This window comes from Seriola aureovittata, chromosome 15, assembly GCF_021018895.1.
Source record: "Seriola aureovittata isolate HTS-2021-v1 ecotype China chromosome 15, ASM2101889v1, whole genome shotgun sequence".
NCBI lineage: Eukaryota > Metazoa > Chordata > Actinopteri > Carangiformes > Carangidae > Seriola > Seriola aureovittata.
Window position 1 is genome coordinate 12,778,021 of NC_079378.1, and position 23,127 is coordinate 12,801,147.

At 41.1% G+C, this 23,127-nt stretch overlaps 3 protein-coding genes across 3 annotated transcripts; 2 read left to right on the plus strand and 1 right to left on the minus strand.

The window, feature by feature from the left end:
* Positions 1-968: 968 nt before the first annotated feature.
* Positions 969-3,415, minus strand: LOC130183027 (tripartite motif-containing protein 16-like). The gene has a single exon (XM_056398335.1). The coding sequence runs from the start codon at positions 3,334-3,336 to the stop codon at positions 1,672-1,674; it is 1,665 nt and encodes a 554-aa protein (XP_056254310.1). The 5' UTR covers positions 3,337-3,415; the 3' UTR covers positions 969-1,671.
* A 457-nt stretch (positions 3,416-3,872) lies between these two features.
* Positions 3,873-8,008, plus strand: txndc15 (thioredoxin domain containing 15). The gene is made up of 6 exons (XM_056398138.1): positions 3,873-4,076; positions 4,998-5,317; positions 6,370-6,516; positions 7,002-7,165; positions 7,388-7,518; positions 7,670-8,008. Exons 1-6 carry the CDS (start codon positions 3,980-3,982, stop codon positions 7,864-7,866), a joined length of 1,056 nt encoding a protein of 351 aa, XP_056254113.1. The 5' UTR covers positions 3,873-3,979; the 3' UTR covers positions 7,867-8,008.
* A 429-nt stretch (positions 8,009-8,437) lies between these two features.
* On the plus strand, positions 8,438-21,938 carry LOC130182926 (pterin-4-alpha-carbinolamine dehydratase 2-like). Its single transcript, XM_056398139.1, has 4 exons — positions 8,438-8,636; positions 9,693-9,824; positions 20,333-20,413; positions 21,701-21,938. The coding sequence occupies exons 1-4, from the start codon at positions 8,523-8,525 to the stop codon at positions 21,794-21,796; spliced, it is 423 nt and encodes a 140-aa protein (XP_056254114.1). The 5' UTR covers positions 8,438-8,522; the 3' UTR covers positions 21,797-21,938.
* The last annotated feature ends 1,189 nt before the right edge of the window (positions 21,939-23,127 follow it).

Sequence of the window (23,127 nt, forward strand, 5' to 3'; positions counted from 1 at the left end):
TTGGATAATGAGTCACTAGTGAACAAAATAAACTGGCAGAGAAAAAAACACAAAGGCAGGAAGTAAAAAACCCAGAGATACCTGAGGTAAGAGATTACAAAATAAAACTGTAAAAGAAATAAAACTGAAATAAATACAAAGAGTCTGAGTGGGATGTCACAGTCTGTGTCCTCAGCAGAATATTAAACACACTTTCTGTTCACGATACATTGTTGAAACTCACAGTTATTCCTTTATTACTATATTGTCACTTTTATAACATGAAAATAAGCAACAAGTAACCTGCTTGGATCTTTTACAGCCACGGAGGAGCACTTATAAAAAGCTCACCTACCTCTCTCAACATTTAATTCTGACATATTTGCCATTTAAAGCCTCCATGTTCCTTCACATTGTCATGGTTTGCTATGTCAGACACCTTTTGTTAGTTTTGTTTGGACTTTTTGCACTTCCTGTTTTATTTTGTAAATGGTTTCCTTGTGTCAGTGTTTTGCTTCCTGTCTTGGTTCTGTGTCTGTGGTGATTGTCTGCCCCGCGCTAATGTGTTTCACCTGTGTTCAATCACCCTTGCCTCCCTTGTCTATATAGTCCTTGTGCTCCCCTTCGTCTGTTTAGCTCAGGGTTCGTTCACATCGTCTGTTCATGTCTGTTATTTTGGCTAATAAACCTGTCTGCACCGTTCCCCAAGTTTTGACTGCATTTGGGTCCTACTTACCACAAAACCTTGACACACATGATATATACTTTGAGGTAAAAAGGTGATTGGGGATGAACAGTGGGCATGGCCCTTTGATATGCTGTAAATATATAAAATAGCACTGCTTGCTGGTCAAAGAGCAATGCTGCAATACACTGATCAAAACAGATTTTCCTTTTCTGATTTAAATCTTTTTCCTTTCATTTGTCTTAAAATGCAAAATTGTAAAATAAATGTTAAATCATTTAAAAGAAAAGAGCAAAACTCTCTGTGCATTTCCAGGCTGTATCTTTATTATTAGGCATTTCTACTGTACATTAGCCTGTGGTACAATGAGTTTTATTTAGGTATTGTGCTAATGATGATCTTAAAAGAGACTTTATTCAATTTTGTGTTAACATTATATTGGCCTCACAGTTTGCAATGCTGTACAAACTATTCAATTTATATTCCAAACAACATAATATAAATATAGTGATTAAACATGTAAACAAAAAATTATATGAGTTACATCCATAAAAATATGATTAACTAGAAAACAAACAAACAAACAAACAAGCAAACAAAAGTCAGATCCAACTTCCAAAGAGTTATTTGAATCTTACATGTGTTGTTCTTTTAATACAAATATAATTAAGCCCACTGATATGGTAATAGTTTTTCATCAGTCGTTTCTCAGGTGTGTATTATTCCCCATGTACAGAACAAGGTTTATTAAATTTAAACATGATTTTTCAAAATAAAAGTCAAATATCAACGGAACATCTTTGGCAGGTAGATTAACCCTCACTGTGTGTAGAAGAAGAAAACCTTTCCTTTTACCATTTTCATTAAACATCTGTGATGTAAATAAAAACAAAAAAACTAAGAAAAAAAAGACATCACCACCCATGATGTTTCAGCATTAAAAGGGTCCAAACATACAACATGAAGATCACAAACTCTCACTGTGTAATTACTCCTGTCTTCTTGAGCTAACACAACTCAGCAGTGTCTCCTGCAGAACCTAGAAGCCAGAGTCCAGGATAGAGAGGCTGAGTGAAGGTGGTCTGGACTCTGAGGAGGAGATTCATGGTTCTAGAGACGCTGTAGAAAGAGAGAGTACCTGCCCTGTGATCCAGGTACACTCCTATTCTGGAGGACGGAGGTCCTGAGAGGGATGTACAATTCCCGTTATGAATGAATGTATAACTACCACTGTAACATTCTAATGCCCAGGATTTGTCATTGTATCCAAATCCACATTCACTCCTTGTCCCCATTCTCCTGATATCCCTGTATGCAACTGCTATCAAAACTTTACCACTCCACTTCACCTCCCAGTAACAACGTCCTGTCAGACCCTCTTTACTCAGAACTTGCCACCATTTAAAGAATTGTTCTGGGTGAATCCAAAACACCTGTTGTTCATGCATCAATGTTACCTTTCTGTTCCTCTTAGATAGTGACAAAAATGTGTTTGCAGTGATTGGATCCAATGTGATTTGACGAGCATATTTCAAAAATTCGGATCTGGTTTGGGGCTCTTGATGTTGCGGTAATATATCGACTCCTGTATTTTTCAGCGAGACCTTTCCCCACTCCTCATTCAGAACAGCCAGCAGTTTATCTCTGACCCTCGACACTGCCGCTGTCACATCCTTAATATACTGCTGTGATTGAGGATTGATGCTGGGTAAACGTGTTGCTTCACTCAGATGTGACAGAGAGGAGTAGTTGTTCAGAAAATGGGAGTGATCCTCTGTGTGTGAGAGCTGTGCCAGATCAGTGTCTTTCCTCCTCAGCTCAGTTATCTCCTGCTGCAGCTTCTCCTCGAGCTCTGTGATTCGACTCACTTCAGTTTTCTGGTGGGATCTGATCTGCTGCTTCACTTCAGACCTTCTTTCCTCAATGAGACGGATCAGGTCGGTGAAGATCTTCTCACTCTTACTAACAGCTTCATCAGAAGAAATATTGATAGCCTCCACCTCTTGTTGAAGCACCTTCACATCTTTCTTTATGCTTTGGATTCTCCGTTGGATTTTTTGACGACTCACTCCGAGCTCTGTCTGCTTCTCAGCCCTTTCTGCTACAGCTGAGACTGTGTCGTGGCCTTTGTGTTCATCCATGGAGCAGAGATAACAGATACACTTTTGATCAGTGCGGCAGAAAATCTTCATCACCTCATTATGGCGAGAGCAGATGTTCTCAAGAAGCTTTGAAGTGGCTTCGACCAGCATGTGTTTCTTTAAAGGACCTACATCGTAGTGAGGCTGAAGGTGCTGTTCACAGTAAGAGGCCAAACACATCAGACAGGACTTGAAGGCTTTCAACTTCCTCCCAGTGCAGAAATCACAGGCCACGTCTCCAGGTCCAGCGTAGAAATGATCAGGTGAAGCAGCTTGAAGTCCTACTTTCTTCAGTTCCTCCACTAACTCTGCAAACATGGTGTTTCTCACCAGGGCTGGCCTCGGTGTGAAGCTCTGCCTGCACTGAGGGCAGCTGTGTGTTTTCTTCTGATCATCCTCATCCCAGTAGGTTTTAATACAGCTCATACAGTAGCTGTGCCCACAGGGAATAGTCACCGGCTCTTTTAGAAGATCCAGACAGATTGAACAGCTCAGTTTTTCTTGATCTAGCTGAATCAATTGCTGCGCCATTTCTCCTCTAGGACTCAGTGACTGTCAGTAAGTTTCACTCTCGTTTACCGAGAAAAGCTGAGATCTAAGCCACACCAGCACTGACACGTCACTACACTACACCCATCTGTAAAGATGGGATCTGTGAGAGGGGAGGGGCCTGAAGAATAGGCTGCACAGGAGGAGGAGGAGGAGGAGGAGGAGGGCTGGTTTGTTTCAGAAAGAGGTGTAGTTTGATAGAGGGAGTGTGTGCCTAAAGATTGTAGACAATCTGAAGTCCATATTTTCACAAAGCCATTTGTCCTCTAGGCTTCAGTGAATGTTTGTAATATTTTAAAACTACTCATAATTATTTTCTCTTTATATCCACCTATCTGAGTGGTGGGCCTAATTAGTAAATAAAGTTTATTTATGTCTTTCCGCGTAAACAACACGCACACACACACACCCAAAAACAAAACGTAACACCAATTTCTTGTAAGTATATTTAGATCAAATTCCTCTAGTCTCCTATTTTGATTACCGGAAGTTGGAAGTGCACCATTTATTTTATTCCGCCAAAGCTCGAAACATTGGTTCCTATGAGCTGTACAACATGACCTCGCATATCAACATGTCGTGATAACCATTCATATTTGTGTCTAACTGGATACATTAGAAAAATATGGCGGGGATATTGAACAAGCTTTACGTTTCCTGTGCCTTATTTTCTGTGTTGCATCATTCTGGTGTTTTTAGGCTTCCGTCCGTGACAGGACAAGGTAAGAGACTGACAGCCGCTTGTTAGCTACACGGTGTTAGCAAAACACTGCGAACTGACAGTTTGTATTTCACGCTAACGTGATATTTGTTAATGTCAACAAGTTTTTTTATTACTCTCAGTTTGGTGTTCTTGTTTTGAAAATATGAACCAGAAGTCTTTAGGGTAATGTAATGTTTTATCATCGTAATGTGTTCATTGCCCCAAACTAGCTGAGATTAGAGATGTTGTACACTGCTAATAAAGGTATATAGCCTACATATTATCGTTATCAATTGACGTGGGATTTTGGTTGATAAGCTAGTGATACACTCACGCCAAATAACATTTAAATTGGGTTAAAAATCCTTGAAAGGAATAAATATAAAAGTTCAGGAAAATGTATACATCACCTAGCTTAGATCATGTTAACTCAACACCAGCTGAAAAGTGTTCTTTCTTGGTTTATCAAAATGTGTTTGTAAACTTTAAGAATTTTAATAAACATACACTTTAGCTTTAGAACTGACACAATTAGTTGATTAAATGATTTATTGATCAACTGAAAAGGAATCTGCACTTATTTTGATAATCAATTAATCTTTTAGGTAGGTTTTGAAGCAAAAATGCCAAAATGTCCCAACCTTACCAGTAGAGGAGGCAGTTACCTCTGTCTGCTCCTCAGTGTTGTTCCTGCTCCTCAAATGTGAGGATTTTCTGTTTTTCTCTGTTCCTGTAAACTGGATGTCTTTGGGTCAGTTGATCAAACAAAATAAGACATTTGAAGAGGTCACCTAGGACCTTGGACTATGACATTCTCTAATTGATAGCAACTAATTGATCAATCAAGTAAATAATCATCAGATCCATTGATAATTAAACTAATTGATAGTTGCAGCCCTAATTTGTTCTAGACTCATGTGCTGTTATTTAATTTTTTAAGAGAATGATGCATCGCTGGAGCTCATGCTGTCAGATGATGCAGTTTCCGACTTGGAGAACAGCCCCAAGTTTGTGGAATCAGAAGATTTGGAATCTCTGCCGAAGCGGCAGTTCAAGACAGCTGAGATTGCAGATGCTGTGATGGGCACTCAAACCCCCATTGATCCATCTGACATCGAGTCCCTCTTCCCAAAAAATGTGAAAGACTTCCAGTCAGGCTTCTCCCCCCCTTGTGATGAGAACAGTGCACAGTGTGGTTCACCTGTTCTGGCTGCTAAAGGAGTGTTGCTGGAGGAGACAAGCACTGAAATGTCGCAGCAGGTTGGTGACTAAAAGCACAATGAGGAGGAGATGTGAATGGGAGTTGTTGCATATTTCAGCCTGATGAGAAGTGTGGGCAAGGAGTAGACACCTCCTCTAAAATGCTACTACAGTGTGGCTTTGGCTGGTGATAAGCAACTGTTGTGTGAGGCTTCCTGTCTCTCCCTCACATCAAGGTGGTGAATTGTTCAGTAAAAATGGCCAGAGAATATTTGCTGCTGCTGCCCGTTGTGGCAAGATGAAGATGGATGTCATAAAAATTAAACGCCACTCTGGCGGCAGATGATTATGAATGGATGGCAACATACTTGGTAAACAGAGTAAATAAATACTCTTGTAAATCACTGAGACCAGTGGTTCTCAGTCTGAAGGTTGGAACCGTAAATCAGTAAAGTGCTCTTTTAATTTATGGGAAATTTATGAAATAATAGATGTATCTCCAATATACAAATAAAGACTAAATAATAATAGAAATATTATTTTTGCATGTTTGCCTATTTTTCTCTTGATTAATGTTTTTTGTTTTAAGTATTGAATAGTTTTTAAGAATAGTGTTTTTTTTCTTTAAGGAAAAAGAAAGAGATTGCTCAGAGTTAGTGCAGGAGAGGCAGACATATCCTGACTCATTAGTCCTTAGAACAGGTCAAGCTTTACAAATGCTGGAACTTGTGCTTATAATCAATAGCATCTTTAAATGGATTTTTGGCTGGTATAGGACCAAGTCTTTCAAAGTCCTTGCCGCCATTCTGTAACACATGGTGTGTTAAGAATTTGAAGTCTCAAGGCCTGATGAAATAATCTGGGTTATTTTCTCATACTTCAGAAAGTTCCCACCACAACAACAGAAAACATCTGTTACCATAGGCTCAGTGATATTTATTGTGAAGAGTAAAGTGATTATCATGAGTAAAATTGGTGGTGGTTTCCCTTTAAGCTTTGTTTTGGTTTTCTGAGCACCAGTTCTGTAGGCCTCAGGTAAGGTCAGATAAAAATAAATACAATGAAGAATTGGGTACCCAGCAGTTGACTTCTCCTTGGTTGTTTACCACCAGGTCACTCTTGACATAGTGCGTGCCGACGTCACGGCAACAGAGGAACAGAACACCACGGAAACTGCAAAGACGTACAAGGTGAACTGTGATAAGAGGAACATCACAGGAATGGACAGTTTCACTGTGCATGTCCTCAACGCTTCGCAGGTATTCATGCTGCCCCCTGAGGCTCACTAGTTGAGGAGTGCCATTAACACTACACACCTGAATGTCGTTTTCCTAATGTATTACTTTTAAGACAACTTAGTACTTAACACACTTTTTAAATTTGCCATCATTTCTCTAATCATACATTCATGATATTGGTAGTCTGATGTTAGAATTCAGAATTCATTCAAAATCTAGTTTTGTATTGTTTTGTTAACCCTTTTGCTTCATTCTAATAGACCTAAGACACTAGTGTTGTATTTTAAACTTCATTCACAAAACTTGATTATTGATGCTTGGTTAATGAGCACTTTGTTGCTTGGCACCAACAGTAGTTGTCTCACTGTCAGGGTAAAAAAGTCCACACAGACCTTTATTATTATTCCTCAGATGAAGATGTTAGAGGAGTGAACTGTCTGTTTCTCTCATAAGGAGAAAACTAAACCCATCCCTCAATCCCTGTCCCTGCTCCTCATTTCTCTCAGGACCTGATGGAGTACCTGAATGCTAACAGCACAGAGTGCTCTGTGGTGCTGTTCTTCACCACCTGGTGCCAGTTCTCAGCCAGCCTGGCACCTCACTTCAACGCCCTGCCCCGAGTCTTTCCCAGCATGCACTTCCTTGCACTTGATGCCTCTCAACACAGCAGGTGAATGGTTTTAGAATGTGTCATTCTTCCCCTGTGAAAGCCCGCTTTAAAAGAGGAAATGACCCTCTTGGCTGTGGCTCAGGTAACATTAGCTTAACTCAAGTTTACATTAGCAGCTAGTAAACTAGTTAATTAGATTAGGGATCTATCAAAAAGGTATTTCAAAAACTGAATCATTATTTGTAATTCTTGTGTCTTGACCGGCTCGATATTTTCCACCAGCCTCTCCACGAGGTTCGGGACCGTGGCAGTGCCCAACATCCTTCTGTTTCAGGGGGCCAAACCCATGGCTCGCTTCAACCACACAGACAGAACGCTGGAGATGCTCACCTCCTTCATCGCCAACCAGACAGGTACAAATGGAGTAGAAATAGCTCAAATGGTGGCCCAACACTTTACTGAGACATTTCATATTGGTTTTTCCTTTAATTTGTCCCCCGTCTGTATATTCCAACACTGCTCATTAAGCAAGCTGTATTCCCTAAGACACACAATCTGTTCCAGGGTTTGAAGCTGGCCCTGACAGAAACGTGACTGACGCAGACCGCCTGGGCCCCCTCCCCAGCGTCCCAGTGAAGAGCATCGACTGGCTGCTGGTCTTCTCCATCCTTTTCATCACAGGCTTCACACTGTACGCCATCCTGCGGACAGACAGCATCCGCTGGCTCATACCCGGACAAGAGCATGAACATCAAGACTGAAAACACACCCACAAACAGCCACAAGTCACTAGATGTAAAACATTATTTGATAACAGTTGCTAATTTGCTTATATTTTAAGTGTTTGATGAACAAAATTAATTATTTGAGCCATTGTGATTTATAATAAAGAATATAATGATTTTTGGGTGTTTACATTTCAGGGCTGTCGGCTGTATTACACATGTCAAAACTATGACCTTGTGTTTGTTTTCAATGTACATTTCCAGCCATAATGAAACAGTGCAAAGTACAAACTGTTACTTTATTAATGTGAGGTAGGAGGATCACAGAAAGCAAAAGCTGCAGTGACGTGTACCACATCACACTGATTTCATTACATTTCCAACCTTTATCAACTAACATAAATGGTATTGCATCATATTATATTTTCAGAACTAATAATGCATTAATAATCTTCTGGAATCATAATTGATTTTCTTTGAATGTACGTGTTCATGATCAGTGACGAGACGATCTGGTTTGCAAGACCTCCTGCATCACTATGAAATATCACTTTGGCATAACCAGACTCTCATGTATTATTTGGGATTTTAATCAGGCAGTACAGTGAACAGCTGTGGTGAAGTGTGAGAGGACAAGCAAGGAACAGAACAGGTGACAGTGGAGCAGAGGGACAGCAGACAAAGCGCTGGTTATGTTTGGGTTAATGTTTAGCCTGAGGACGGGCAGCTCATGGCCCTGCAGCCATCTGTGCCGGTTGAGCAGTCTGCTGCTGCCTCCGCTCTCCAGGAACAACTCGTCTAAAATGGTGAGTGTTGCACTGACAGCCAGTCTCTTAGCGTTAGCATTTATAAGCATCTTATCTACGTACTGCACGCGAGGCTGCTGTTAGGTGTGAGTGTAGTCTCACGAGACAAGCCAAGCGCCGTACAAACTTCTGGGCGCTGAAATGCCAAGTGGCGAAAGCCCCGTATGATCCGCACCGTCCTTTGTCGTTTGGAGTAAAACACACGCCAAACTCCATAAGAAAAACTCCAAATTTAAGGTTTGCACGTGTAGCTGTGAAACGATGCGCATATGTAGCAGAATTTGTGACGTATTTCAGTTGTATCGGACGTTTTCTTGAGTTCGTCATAATTAGTTTGGTGGATATCACTCGCCAGACAGTATTAACTAGAAATTTAAAACTTTATGAATTCATCAGTTCTGCTCTACCCCAAACGTTTAGGCTACTTTATTATTTCGTTATTTGGGATTTGAATACTGTGGAAGATTGCGAAGTCAAGGTCTGACGTGTGAGGGTTGTAACAATTCAAGCCTTATAAATGAAGTTGTTAATAAGCTGGCCAATATTAAACTGATTCAGAATTACAAATTAAGTTTGGTGTGGGATTTTTTTTAAGGTAGACACATTGAGTTCACATTCAGTAATCATACAGGTAAATACGAATGTGACTTCTGTGAGGCCATTGCTTGTTTGCTTAATAATTAAGCCAACGTTAGTACTCATTTTCGGTGCTAGGCTGCCACCTGGCGGGCGCAGTGCTTATAGCACCAGGAAAGTTAAAACCTGTGATTCCACTCACAAGGTCAGTGAAGGCAGACCTGCACGTTTGCATTTAAATGACCTTGGGTTAGAAGAAATCTAAAAAATAAACACTAAGAACCACTGACAATAATGTGGTTTATCAGTCAAAATGTTAGTTGTTTAAATGTGATGTTGGTAATAATGAATTCCCTGTTTTACAACTGAAACAAACACTGCAGACTGTGTGTTTGCAATTAAACACAGAACAAGTGCTCATACCAATGTAATAACTATGACAAAACAACTAATGCACTGGTTGTGTGTGATTGCCTCCAGTCGTCGGACTCCCACTGGCTCTCCCCTGCAGCCCGGGAGGAGCTGGTGATGGAGCTCAGGGCCACTGGCTGGATGGAGGTGGAGGACCGTGATGCCATCTTCAAAGAGCTTCACTTTAAAACCTTTAATCAGGTGTGTGTGCATATATTTATGTCGATGTACTTCTAATCTTTTTAGACTAAATGTTACATCATTGAGTTATGGACATTTTTTGTAAAAATGAGGTTGTTTTGTTGCTTGCTTTGGTTTAGTTTTGGGTTCAGATTTGGATTTAAGGCTAAGATTACATTTAGGTAAGGCTGACAGTGAAGTCATTATATAGACAGGTACGTTTAGATTAGGTGTGGGTGTGTCTGATTTCTGTTCCTTGCATACAAGAACATACAAGTCAGATAAAAATAATTTTGTCCCTCAAATTATTGAGATGAACAGTTCTAACTCTTCCCTGGGATCACAAAATCTGTGCAGCTGATTAGAGTGTGTATATTAGTTTTTCTTGAAAGAAAGAACACACACACAGGCAGCTGACATCTGCTTTAAAGTTTGTAGTTTGTTATTCCAGACGGCTGGTAAAGTCTTCGATGAAACATTTCATTTTTTCCTCAGTTTTTGTAGCGGTTGAAATCCGTCTGCGTCTGCGATCCGCTGTGGTCTTCAGGGGGCTGTTGTACGCTGGCTGGGGGTTTGTTTGATGGGGATCTGGACGCAGATCACCAGACGCACGGCCAGCTCGCTAACCATCGGAAACGCACAAATTCATGTGTTTATACGCTGATTGGTTGCAGGTGGAGCATGGGGCGGGTTTCTCTCTGCTTTCACTGGTTCCTTTTGGTTCCTGGATTTTCTTTTTTGGTTCTTACCTGCAAAGAAAAGCATTATTGACTGTCGAAAGGTTGTCATTTATAAGAGAAGCCATTATTCCTCCTCACTGATCAGTGGTACATGCGTGATCAGACTCTAACTAAGACAGAGCACACTGGGGACCTCACATAAAAAAGTGGAAAATAGGGATACTGGAAGCCGTAATAAAGTGTTACTGCATGTGAAGTTTTATGTTGCTATGAAACATAATGAAGTAGTTTTTATTTAAAGTAATGCTTAAATGACTGCAAATGCAAAATATAATGGTGTCAACAGAGTACCTGAATTGCAATACCAATAATACTGATAAACATTTCTAAATCCCTTACTACTTACTTATCAACATGTTTTTTGAATCAATTAATATTTTAGCACATTATGCAAAATATAAAAACAGAAAATATGATTGAAACACAAAAAAACCTGACGAGTGATATACACTATGAAATGTACTTGCATAACACATTTTTCCTTTGTGCCCATGTATTCATTAAATAATCTGACAAAGTGTCAGTTTTAAACTCTTTTCATTCTTTCAAAAACTTGTAATCACAATCTCTGTTAATTTGACTGAATCACCTGTTTCTCAGACCGTGATATAAAAATTTTCCCATTTCACAATACAAGCCAAACTTCTCAGTGCATCAGTATTTAACACTGTCTCAACACGAGCAGCTGATCAAGAACGTGGCCCAAATAACACACAGTCTAACCCAAACAAAGTTATGATTCATATGAGGAAATGTTTAATCAGAGAGTAACCGAACAAGAGTGAGTCTAAACAAGCAGTCACTGCCAAATTGTTACTTTATTCTACAGACACATTTTGGTCAGTTCAAGGCTGGTGCCCTATGTAATTTGTGCCATTTGATAAAGGATTTTTGAGGATCCTTTGCAGATTATTAATATTAATAAGTGTTTTTCAAGCCACGCAAGGTCACTGTAGGCTACATCAATGATTTAAACCAGAAACAAAAGTGAAAAATAATAGAAGTGCTAAAAAAAAAGATAGATAAGGAAGAAAACCTGCAGTTATATGTACAACACACGTTTAAAAAATGTGTTTTTAGCTGCTGCATAGTGTAACTTGTCCTAATGAATTGTGAGTGTTTATACAACATTCTGCACTTTAAAAAAAAGCTTGTGAAATGAAGATACACAATTTATCTCGTGTTTCTGTAAAATATTCTTAGTTTAGTTTTTTTTTTTTTTTTTTTTTTACTAAACTCGAGGTTTTCTTCCTAGCTTTTTCTGGGGCTTTTGACTGTATCCCTTGGCCTTCTTCAGTAAATGGAACTTGCACGGTTGTTATTGCGACCCTTGTATACAATTTGGTCATGTGACAACAAGTGGTCATATAAAACGGCCAGCTGATGAAGGTGTGTGATACGATTGAAAGCTCCAGAAACAAGCCAACAGATGGGTGTTATGAATGTGTTGTAGGTGTTTGTTGTTGGGTCCATTCTTCAGGAGACTCTGAGTAATAGACTTACTTTTAGAAGTACTGCAAACACTACTAAGTGTTTAATTTAATATGCTTGTTGTACCAGATGGGTGGGGTTTATCAAATCGGTACAAGCCGGAGCTCTCTGCAGTATCATAGATATTGTGTTCCTCGTGGCGGTTGACACCAGTTCTGACTCTTCTGGGGGTAAAAGATATGTTTTTTGGCAGAGCGCTGGTAGTCAGCTTGCTTCTTTACTTCAGTCCTGTATTGGGGCGAAGTAAACTGCAACATCTCAAGGCCACTTAGCGGACTTCCTCTAATCCTGTCGTTAGTTGTTTTAGCCCCTAAAATAGTCTGTTTTTACACTTCCCCGTGTTTGAAGTCGAGGAGCGAGCACTGACCTCCCCCATCTGCTCCTCCTGGCTCTAAAGCCTCTCCTCTTACCCCGGCACGTCAGGCTGCATTACCCTGAGACACGCCAGGCAGCCAGTTGGCAGCAATTGGGGTTTCGATCAGAATGATTTCTTTCACAAACAATCAAATTGGTTAAAATGTTTCATCTGGTTCACAAACCACTAACAACCCCATCATTCCTTCTGGTAGATGTGCTTTGCTTTCCCTCTTTTTCTTGCTCGTTGCCACCCTCTTCTCCCCATCTCTGTCTCTCTCTGTCTTTGTCTGTCTCTCATTCCCATTCTGTGCCCCATGTTATTGGGGAATGAGCTCATGTTGTTCCAATTTTACATGTTGGCAACTCTTTTCGTCTGTCTCTCCGTCTTTCTTTCTCACTGTCTTTTATTCTCTCTCCAGTCCCCCCCCCCTTCCCTCCAATTCTCTGATGCATTTTCACAAACTCTCTCGCTGGTTTTTCATGGCTGTTCTTAAAGGGCTTTTACCAGCGGGGAATGGAGATGAGGAGCGACATGCTGGCTGATTTCCATTCACCACTTATCTGCGAGTGATGGGCTTGAGGAAATCAGATCCCTGAGAGTTTATAATGAGAATAACAAATCCCCTTTCTGTGAGTTGAAACACTTCCTCTTGTGGTCTCTAGGGGGTGGTAGAGCTGTACCCATGACTATGTAAATCCACAGTGACAGTCTGTTGAAGTGGAGCTGAATACTTGAGGCACAGAGCCACTCATAGCTGCAAATGAAGTTAAAAAGAACATGACAGCTGGACTTGCTTTTTTGAGTTTATTTTTCTTTGATTACAGCAAGTGGAAAGTGTTATGATGCTGTTGTAACCGGCGCAGCAATTTATCTGCGGCATGTGGGTACACTGTGCGTTGTTAGTGGCAGCAGTCTGAGAAGTAAATGTGAGTTATTTTCCTCGTCAAGTCCAGCGTATTTAATCGGGTTTGAGAGGTGAAATCCTCTTTCTGGAGTCGCTTTGGTCAGTGAGAATCCCTGCAATCATATGTGGAAACATCTGTGTGTGTTTGTGTGTGTGTGTATGTGTATGTATGTGTGTCTTTAATACTGTAAATTTTGGTTGGGATTGTGCATGTTTTTAAGTCGCAGGCACTGATATTGTTTATGCATCAAGCTTTATGTTATGTATGTTTACAGATGACCATCTGCTTTACATTTCGGTGAATGAAGTGGAAACATTCATGCGACACAAGTGAAATGGGTAACCTTAAGATGCAGTTTGTATAGGAGAGGTGAGCTGTGCATGCTCAACTGTTGTGTTATGTTAGCTGAGGTTGACATCGATGACATTCCTTCTTCCCCCACGAATAAAATCACTCGAAAGCTGCATTCGGGATGGAAAAATGAGCGGTTGTTGTGTTGAGTCTCTCTTGCAAATTGAACAAGCCATTTCTTAACGAAGGAGCAGAAACTTTCAACCAGGTAAACGTCTGTGTCCAGAGGTTCCTCGACTATTTTCTGTTTAACGTGTTAAACAGGAAACTGAGGATGTCCACTAGTGATTTGAATACTGAATATTTAATGAAACAACCAATTTGACTTCAAGACTACTCCTTGGATTAAGGAAAGTTGTGATGTTTTTTCACAATATCCTGACACTAAATGACTGATTGATTCAACAATTAAGCAACAAACTAATCAATAATCAAACTTTAGTCTTAGCCCTACTTAGGATACTTCATCAACTGAGTTCACTTAGTTAATTTAGGTGCTACAAATCTCATGTTACATGGCCTCTCGTGTCAAACCGTTATCAATGTACAAACTCAAATCAGTGTTAAACAGCATTTCCTTGCATGTCCTGGGAAAATTGGCATTTATAGATGACGTTCTAAGTGAAAGGGCTGCAAAGATTCACAAAACTCATGTTTGATACTTGCCGATATGATAACATACAGTTTATTGTTATTGTAAGTAAATATTTGTATTATTAATTTGAGATTGCCTCTTAGTAGTGGCTATATTGCTGCCTTTATGTTCTCCTCACCTTTCAGCGACTTCAATACATGTCCATGTATACAAATGTATACTGAAATTCAGTTTTGAATAGTCAGGCCTCCGAATATTTAAAGGACAGGGAGGTTGTGTTTTCCACGCTCAACCTCAAAATGAGCACCAAAATGTAACACAATGGTGCCGTGATGCAGTAAAACTTCACACAGCTGCTTTTTTCAACTGTTATGAGGTCATATTAAAAAGCTATTCAGTGTCAAAATGTTTGCTGACATAAGTTAAGATATAAATCAAATAGCAGCTGAATGGAAATGCAACATTTTGCAACATTTACGGTGAAATATTGCAGCAAAAAACAAAAAAAGAATATGAAACAAACTTGAAACAAACAACACACCAAAGTTGCGGTTCACCGCAGACAATAACCACATTACAAGCACCGGAAAAAGCTGCCGCGTCTACACAGCTTCTGGACTTAAGTTCCAATTGTGAGACTGAAGCAGCTGCTGTGATCTCTGAGGAGAGCGGTGCTGTGTTCAGACAGCTCCCTCTCCGCCTCCGCTCCGTTCTTGGGGGCTGATCCCCCCTTTTTATATTCAGTCAAGGGCTCCCTCCCCACCAAATCTCCATCAAGCCTCTGCGTCTCGTTATGGGCCTTGCTCTGCTTGTGTTGAATAAGTTGTCCTACAACTAAAACTGAGCCCCTGGGTAAACCAAACTCTCAGAGCCAACCTTCTTCCTGTTTCACACACACACACACACACACACACACACACACACGTACACATTTGTGCATGAATTACTTTGCTGACACCGGCCACCTCCTAGATATCGACTCGTGCTCTTTATCTATGTAATAAGTTCTTCTGTGACATACTGACAATTTACAATTGTGGTTCGACAAATACTGAGAATCATGATGATGATACGATGACGAAGATGACACCTGTATCATCTTGGTCAGTTATTAAGTAAAAATAATAAACATTTAGATAAGCATTTTTTTCATATTATTACAAAATGAATACTTTTGAATAAGGAATAAATTATTAATCGTAAAACTACTTGATAGATTAGTCAGTAGTGGAAATAATCAGCTCTAACTTAATTTATTGTTCAATTTCCTTTTTTTTGTATGTTGTTCCCAGAGTTCACCAGACTTTGTCTACTATGGAATGGGTGTGGTGAGTCAAGGTGTTGTTAAAGAGCTGCTAACCCTCAAAGAATTAAGGCAGTGGTCAGTTTTGGTGTCGTAAAATAAACGTTTTCAACCATGACAAAAATAAAATTCTGTTGGAAACACAGAAAACTGGTAAAATTTCTGTCAAGAAAATGTTCAAAAACTTGACATAATTGGGAAAAGCTGTCAACTAAATCTAGTATGTACACACACGTATACATACTCACCATACCCTTTACTCAGAGTGAGAGGCCGGTGAACCGGCTAAGCGGTGTTCAGTTCCCACCTCCGTCCTGCATTCATCTCATCTTGTCAAAATGGCTGGAGGGAAGCCGCGAGGTGTGGCGCCCAAGCGGAGGTGGTTGAATAATCTGGCTATCAGTCGTTGGGTAAGCTAAAATGGCCCTGACGTCTGCTGCCTTTTGACGAGCCCGGTGTCTTTTTAAGCCCTTGCTGGTAACCCTGCAGTTAATGAGGGGGTTTGCATAAGTTGGCCTTAACGCCATGCTTGAGCATTACATGACACTCTTTACATAAATAGGAGCTGACGTGCGTGAACATTTGTTGCACACGATATTGGTCATTTAAGTGTTCACAGCATAGCAGAGCATGTATCACCTTTGACGGAGTATCAAATTGAAGCTCTTCTCCGTGTTTCTCAACTTTAAGAAGGTTTATTTGAGAAGATTAATACCTCTGATGTTGCACATGCCCAGCGGACCTCTCTCTACTACATGAAGGAACCACAGCACTTGGCAGCTTGGCTTCATAATTATTCGATATTTTGCTTAAAGTTACATGTCAACTTAGCAGGCAGTGTTGTCAGGCCAGATGGAGGCTTGTGAAGAGCTGTTTGGGAATGAAGAGAAATGAGACATAAGAGGTGTGGTCATCATCATCATCATCATCAACGGCACCGCTGTGCAATTCTCAGCGTTCTTGCCTTTCACTGCGGACGAGCGAAGGTTTTCCAGGGGGCCGGCGCTGACGCGGGTGATGATGGGGCTTGCAGGGTAATCATCGGGTAGTCATGGTGGTGTGTAATGGAGGAGAGCGGCCTGTCTTCTTGTGTGTGTGTGTGTGTGTCTGCACATATTTGTGTGCGCGCCGAGGAGGTTTGTGTATGTGCATTCGAACATAACATCAGCGTGCATGTGTGTGTCAGTCAGAGGCTAGTAAGAGTAGGCACAATCTGCATGCACTTAGTCCTGGCAAGGCAGAGCAGGCGTTTCTAAGCCCCTGGACCGCGCGGCAGTGGAAAACCGATCTGTAAATAACAGACACATGTGTTTGAAACTGAGTCCTGTATTCCAGCCCACGGCCGCAATGAGAGAGAGAACACCACTCTGCTCCGACGTCAAATTGTCTCATCCAGTGTTGTATGACAATCATGCCGTAATAGCACCAAAATGACTCCTCAAAAGCGGGTGCGTGGGGAAAGGGGGCATAGTGGGGGTCTACCTTCGGGTGTTTCTGATTATTTGAGATGGGGGCCTGCATAATGTCATGTCAAATTATTTGACTCTTGACAGCTACAGCTTGTCGGGCCAGTTGGAAAGAATGGCTGACTGGCTGTCTGAAAGGATGGATAGCCGACTGGCTGGCTGACCTGTTGACTCGAGAAGTGTGGCCCGTGCAATACAAACATGGTAAACAAAGCACTTTGAGAAGGAGAGTCCTTGACCTCTGTCGTCATAAGACCTCAGCTGGGAGTTGAGCGTTGGTTTTATTTTCTTGTTTGGCCCAAGTGGTGGGCGTAGAAGTGACCTACAGGCGCAGCACCGCCACTTTGCCAGTATTGTGTCCCGCTACTCTGCTTACTGCCCCCGAGGGACGACCACCTGTGGGAGGAGGCCGATGTAGGGCACGATTTTCCAGGCCTTTTCAGGATTTCAGGTGCTCTCGGACATTCAACTCCAATTCATTTGTAGTGGGAGATTACCGCTGTCCGTGCTCTCTCCCTTCTCATTTTTTGTCTTTTTGAGACATGAGGAGTCTTTCTCAGGGTTTGTGTTGCATGCAGACTGAACTTGTCATCTTCTGTTTCACATTCCCTTCTGCTCCACGATATGGTTTGCTCTGTGGTTCGTTTGCACATCAGTGAGTTTTAAGCAGGGACATGTAATTTTTTGCGAAGTGTGACACAAGCATTGTAGCTCGCATATTCTACAGCACTTTGAAGTTTGGATAATGAGTGTGAGCTCTGGTAGGGGTTGGTTCCTGTCAATTCAATTCATTCAAAATGTAAATAGAAAACACACTTATTTGGATACTAACACAGCATTTGTTCTTGATCACCAGCGAGCTTCATCATACCATGAGCTGGCTTTAGAAGACAAATATACCTCTTGAATTAAAACTGAAGTGAAGTGACCAATTATTGGTCCAGACTGTGAGATCCTTCCTCTGCCAAGTTTGGAAATGTGTGGAAATGCATCAGGCAGATGTGACTGCAGATGTTTGCAGTTACAGACCCATCATAATGTCAGTGAATCTACAACTGTGTTATTGTGATCATTTTGCTTCAGAGTGGTGTGATCCACTTGGCGGACATGTAGAGTTAAAAGGGATCCTCCCTGTATTAAAGAGGGAAGTGCACCCATCTTCACACATGCTCATCAAGGCCGGGAGCCCGTTTGTCTCCGGTGATTCATATATGAAATCGCTCCAGCAAAATGCAACACTATTTTCTTACAGTCATGAGCCCGGCCCACAAACGGCATACAACATTTGGACTGCGAACCAAAATCCTCAAACGTAGCCGAGGAGTTAAATATTTATTGCAAGTTTAATGCCTGATTTTTTTTTTGGGCTGCCTGGGGGCAGTGGAAACAAGGTGTGAACACATTACTGACATATCATCATCTCTTGTGCTGATATGGTGAACAGTTGCTTATTCACACATCCCGCAGTTACAGAACAATGTTGTTTATTTGGAGTCCGACGTGTGTGAATGTAAATCCAATCTTCCGTCTATTCTTTTCTGTTTTTTGGCTCTTCAGCTGTGCTCCACTATGTTCGCTGGCTAGTCAATACCCGTGTCTGTCTGCTGTTTGGTGCTGAGCAGTGTACGGCGGGTTTTTTCACTTAAAAAATGGCTGCCTGCTGAAGCCAAAAACGACACAAGTTTTGAAATGGGACAATGTGCATGACCCCCTTAAGTGTTCACACAGAATCCTTTTACCTGTCACTCAATGTTCCTCAGCAGCAGATTAGTCTGAGCTCTATCCTGAGAGAGAGAGAGAGAGAGAGAGCGAGAGGAGGGGGGAGAGAGAGGACATGTTTGGACAACACCTGACATGACAGGCTGCTTAACCATCTCCATTAGAGCCAATGAGAGCTGAGAAAAAGCAGACCGCCTCAGTCTCCAAATTGGTGCCAGTGGGGTCAAGTTGCAGGAATATGCCAATTACTTAAATTGATCAGGAGACGGTTTCCTTGATAACCAATTTGATCAAGCTGCCGATCGTGTTACACGCGTCGCACTGCACGGGCACCGAACAGGACGTCTCAGAAATTGGTTACAACGCACTAAAAAGGCTAAAACGCAATTTCCTCTGTGAGAGTAATTCTGTTTCGTCATGTCAGGTGGTTGACGGGTCCGTAGCCATGGCCTGTAAACAATGGCGTTTCAGTTGATTTAATTAGGCAGGGAGGAAGTATTTAGGGGCTTAATTGAGATTGCAGTGGGAAATTGCTCTTAAATAGGTCTACCTGATTTTTTTTTTTTCCCTCTCCTCACGGTGGGCATGACGAGGGATTTCACTCTTCTCTTTGTAGATAATTAGAATAACCATAATCACTCCCTGGATGGCCTGTGATTGGAGAGAGCCACATGCCCAACTTGAAATATGAAGACTGTGCATGTGTGCATGCAAGCTCTCTGCTCCTTACGTTGGAAGCATGCACACATGCATTCATGAGCTTTTTCTACATGCGCCTCTCTGTGCCTCAGATGGCAGCATTGCTCCTTGGGCCGTACACGTCTGCTGCTGCATGTTTTTACCTCAGTGTGTTGACTCAGACCTTAGTAGAAGAAGTTTTGTCAAATCAAATTCATGGTTTTGATGTAACATTTTTAACAAAATGATCAATTACGTATTCTTGGCTGTTTCTTTTATGAATCGCATCACTTTAATTGAAATACGCTGCTGAGCGACTCTCCTCTCCTCACCCCTCGCTCATGCAGTTACATTAAACTCAAAAAAATGAACGTAAAATCTGTTGTCCGTCTCTTTTGAGCCTTTGGTTAACCTGTAAGTCCCCCTTTTTAGCATTCATAGGCAGTAAATGGTTAATAGCACATGAGAATGTTGTTCTAAGCCGCTGTAACTCAACTCAAAGTGAAGTGCTCTCTCTTGATAAGGTTCCGACATTGATGTTTTTGTGTCAAGTGCTTCGCAGCAAGTCTGAGAGCAGTTGGCTGAAGTGTTTATATTGACGAGCAGTGAGGCGGAGATTTCTGAATGTGAAACGAAGAGGCAGTTTTTATACGCTTCCGTTTTTTCAGCTGGAAAACCAAATGATTACTCCCAACATAAAACAGAGGTGAGAAGATCTAAATAAAGTCTTAAGTGGTGCCAATATTTTGTCCACCTCACTTACATCAATGAAGGCAGACTAGACTAAAAAAGTCAGACTAGGAATAGCATAAAGAGACCTTTTCATGGTAACTATGGTCGCTTTGCACTGCAGGTTTTGTTAGAAGAGAAATCCACTTCCTGAATTATTTTTGATTGACAGCTGATTGTTTCTTCCTAACCAGGCATTTGGCTTCATGTCTCGGGTGGCTCTGCAGGCAGAGAAGATGAACCATCACCCAGAATGGTTCAATGTTTATAATAAGGTAATTACTGTGTCCACATTATGGTTCAAATCACACTTTGTAATAGTGATTGAGGTTTCACTTAAAGTGCTGCGTTTGTTTGGTATCCATTACAGAAATTGCGGCTTGTAGAATCAAACAGTGATATCATGGCTACGTGTTTGAGTTACTGGCCATATTTACAATGCTACGGTTGGTTTATAACAAATTACAGACACACCAAGATCAATCAACCCTGGATAAAGTCTGATTTTTTCATGTCAAACAATCTTCACTGGTCCTGGAGAGCTCTCCCCTCAAAGCCTGAAACACACTTCATTAGTCAGAGCAACAAAAAAAAACAAAAAAAAAAACGCAGTAGCTTCACACTGTAATCCCATCGTTTTTCTTGTGAAAAGCTCTGCAAATATCTCTACCTCCCCTCCACGAAGCCCGCGCAACCCCAACGTTCACACACACTCTCTCACTTTCTCCGCCTCAGAAATAAAGTAATGGTTGATATGACAAACCCAGTCCCTGAAAATCTCTCAGCATTAGGCTGTAGCCACTGAGTTACTGTGTGGTGGACCGGGCCGCTCTGAGAGGAATGCTGCTCCTAATCCACTCTTTATTAAAGTGGCTGTAGAATGGTGCTACAGGTCTCTGGGCCCCACAGCACTTTCCACCAGACACTTACATATAAATCCCACAATGACTGAGGTTCAGCCTCGACAAAATAGATGCTGTATACTGAGCCCCTGCTAATATTCTATTAATATTCATTCATGCTCTGTTCTGTTTTTGTGGCTGTCAGTGTTAAAATGTGAGTTTATAAGCATTTTTTTTTTTAGCCAGAGCTTCTCTCCAGGGAGCAACCTCATTGGCTGAGTCGAACCTCATTGGTTGGAGCCAAAAACATCCCCTCAAATGTTTCTGAATGTATTGGTCGCTGAATTTATCACAATTCCCGTCAGATAAAAAGACGATATATGTGATGTTGCCAGTTCGTTAGATACATATACACAGCAACACAAAAACTACAGTCTCCAAAATGACCAGCAGAATCAACACCTCTCTAAAAAAAACTGAACATTATAACCTTATGCCACTTTATATGGCTCAAGGCATATAGAAATAAAGTTGTTCTACATTTTTGGAAATATGTGTAATCCCTTTCTTTAGATGAGAACATTAATATCAATCTAATTTCTGTGTGTTACGTACAGAGCTGAGGTCAGTTATAGTGTCTTAATTATCCTTCTTTCTGCTTCACCTGTGATCACTTTGTGACGGCAAACAATTCTTATCTTCTAATGCGTGTCCTCGCAGGTCCAGATTACATTGACTACACACGACTGTGGAGGACTGTCAAAACGGGACATCAAAATGGCCAAGTTTATCGACAAAGTTTCACTTTCTATGTAATATTGTTGTTGTTCATCTCAAAGTTAAATTTAGCTTTTGTCATTTTTCTAGTTTCCCTTTCAGTCCCAACTAAGAAATGCATTTGTATGTATCCATATCTTGCCTCTGCTTTTGTCTCAAATAAATCTGTGAAAATATTCTATTTTCATGTTTCATATTTTTTCTACTTCTTCTTTCTGTAAGGATACAGCTTGAAATGGTGCTGTCTCTGTGATTGATTTACAGTAATGTAGCCTTGAAATATTCCATGAACTTTGTAAGACTTTTGTGTCATTGCGTGGTTTCTTGTTTTCAGCAGTGTTTATTTTCACACATGGAATTAGAATGGTGTGTAATTGCTGTGCAGCTTTCTGTCCGATACCTGCCAATGATCCAGAGGATATTTTCCCCCATCAGTCCTCCATCAGACCACATGTTCTCTTTTTGGCCCTGGAGAGAGGAGCAAAATGAGGAAGGGGTCAAAGTCAGTAGGAAGGGGATTTATTTGATTTACGGTTTGGTAACGGATGAGTCAGATAGGGCTGCTGTGCTTTCCTGACTGGATCGCCATCAGGAGAAGATCTGCAGAGAAAAAAAGAATGAAATAAAAGCCAAGTCAGTAGGACTGTGATTGTGTGAAAAGCCTCTTTCTCTACCACTCTTATGTCTGTATGGGAAATATGAAGGTGGAGCCAGCAGCCGATAAGCTTTAAGCTCACTATTTAACACAATATCTCGTCTGTTTAATCTGGACAAAAACCAGTGTAAAAACAACAAGTTGCAGTTTCATTGGGGGTTATGTGCTGGACTATTACTTGGCCTGGCTTAGCAGCATCCAGGAGCCTTGTTGGCATCATGAGGTTGCCAGGCAACCAGTCCAAGAAGTGGTGCTGTGTTGTGCTGAGGTTCTGTTTCCCTGGCGATACATGCGTTACCTAATTTAATCTGACCCCAAACAGTTATATCTAAGCCCCAACCACTGATGTGTGGGGGAGGGGGGTATTGGAAAGCACCATTCTAACAAGGGGGAAACCCATTTTGACAGGTGAACAGACTTGTATTATGGTCTGAGCCTTCTTGTCTAACTCTCGGCAAGAAAGTGGATAACTATTTCCCAAACTGTCAAACTATTTCTTGAACTGCATTACCTTGAGTACAGCTGGATCTTCATTTGTCGCGAACACTGTAGTATGCGTTAGGAATAAACCAAATGTACGATAACTCAGTCCTATTCATGCCAGAGCTGATGCTCTCCTCCCAAGTTGATGTAACGTAACTTAGTTACATTTGGGGGATTCAAACAGATGAAATGAGCTGCAAAGCTACAAATATATAGCAGTGATTTTTCTACC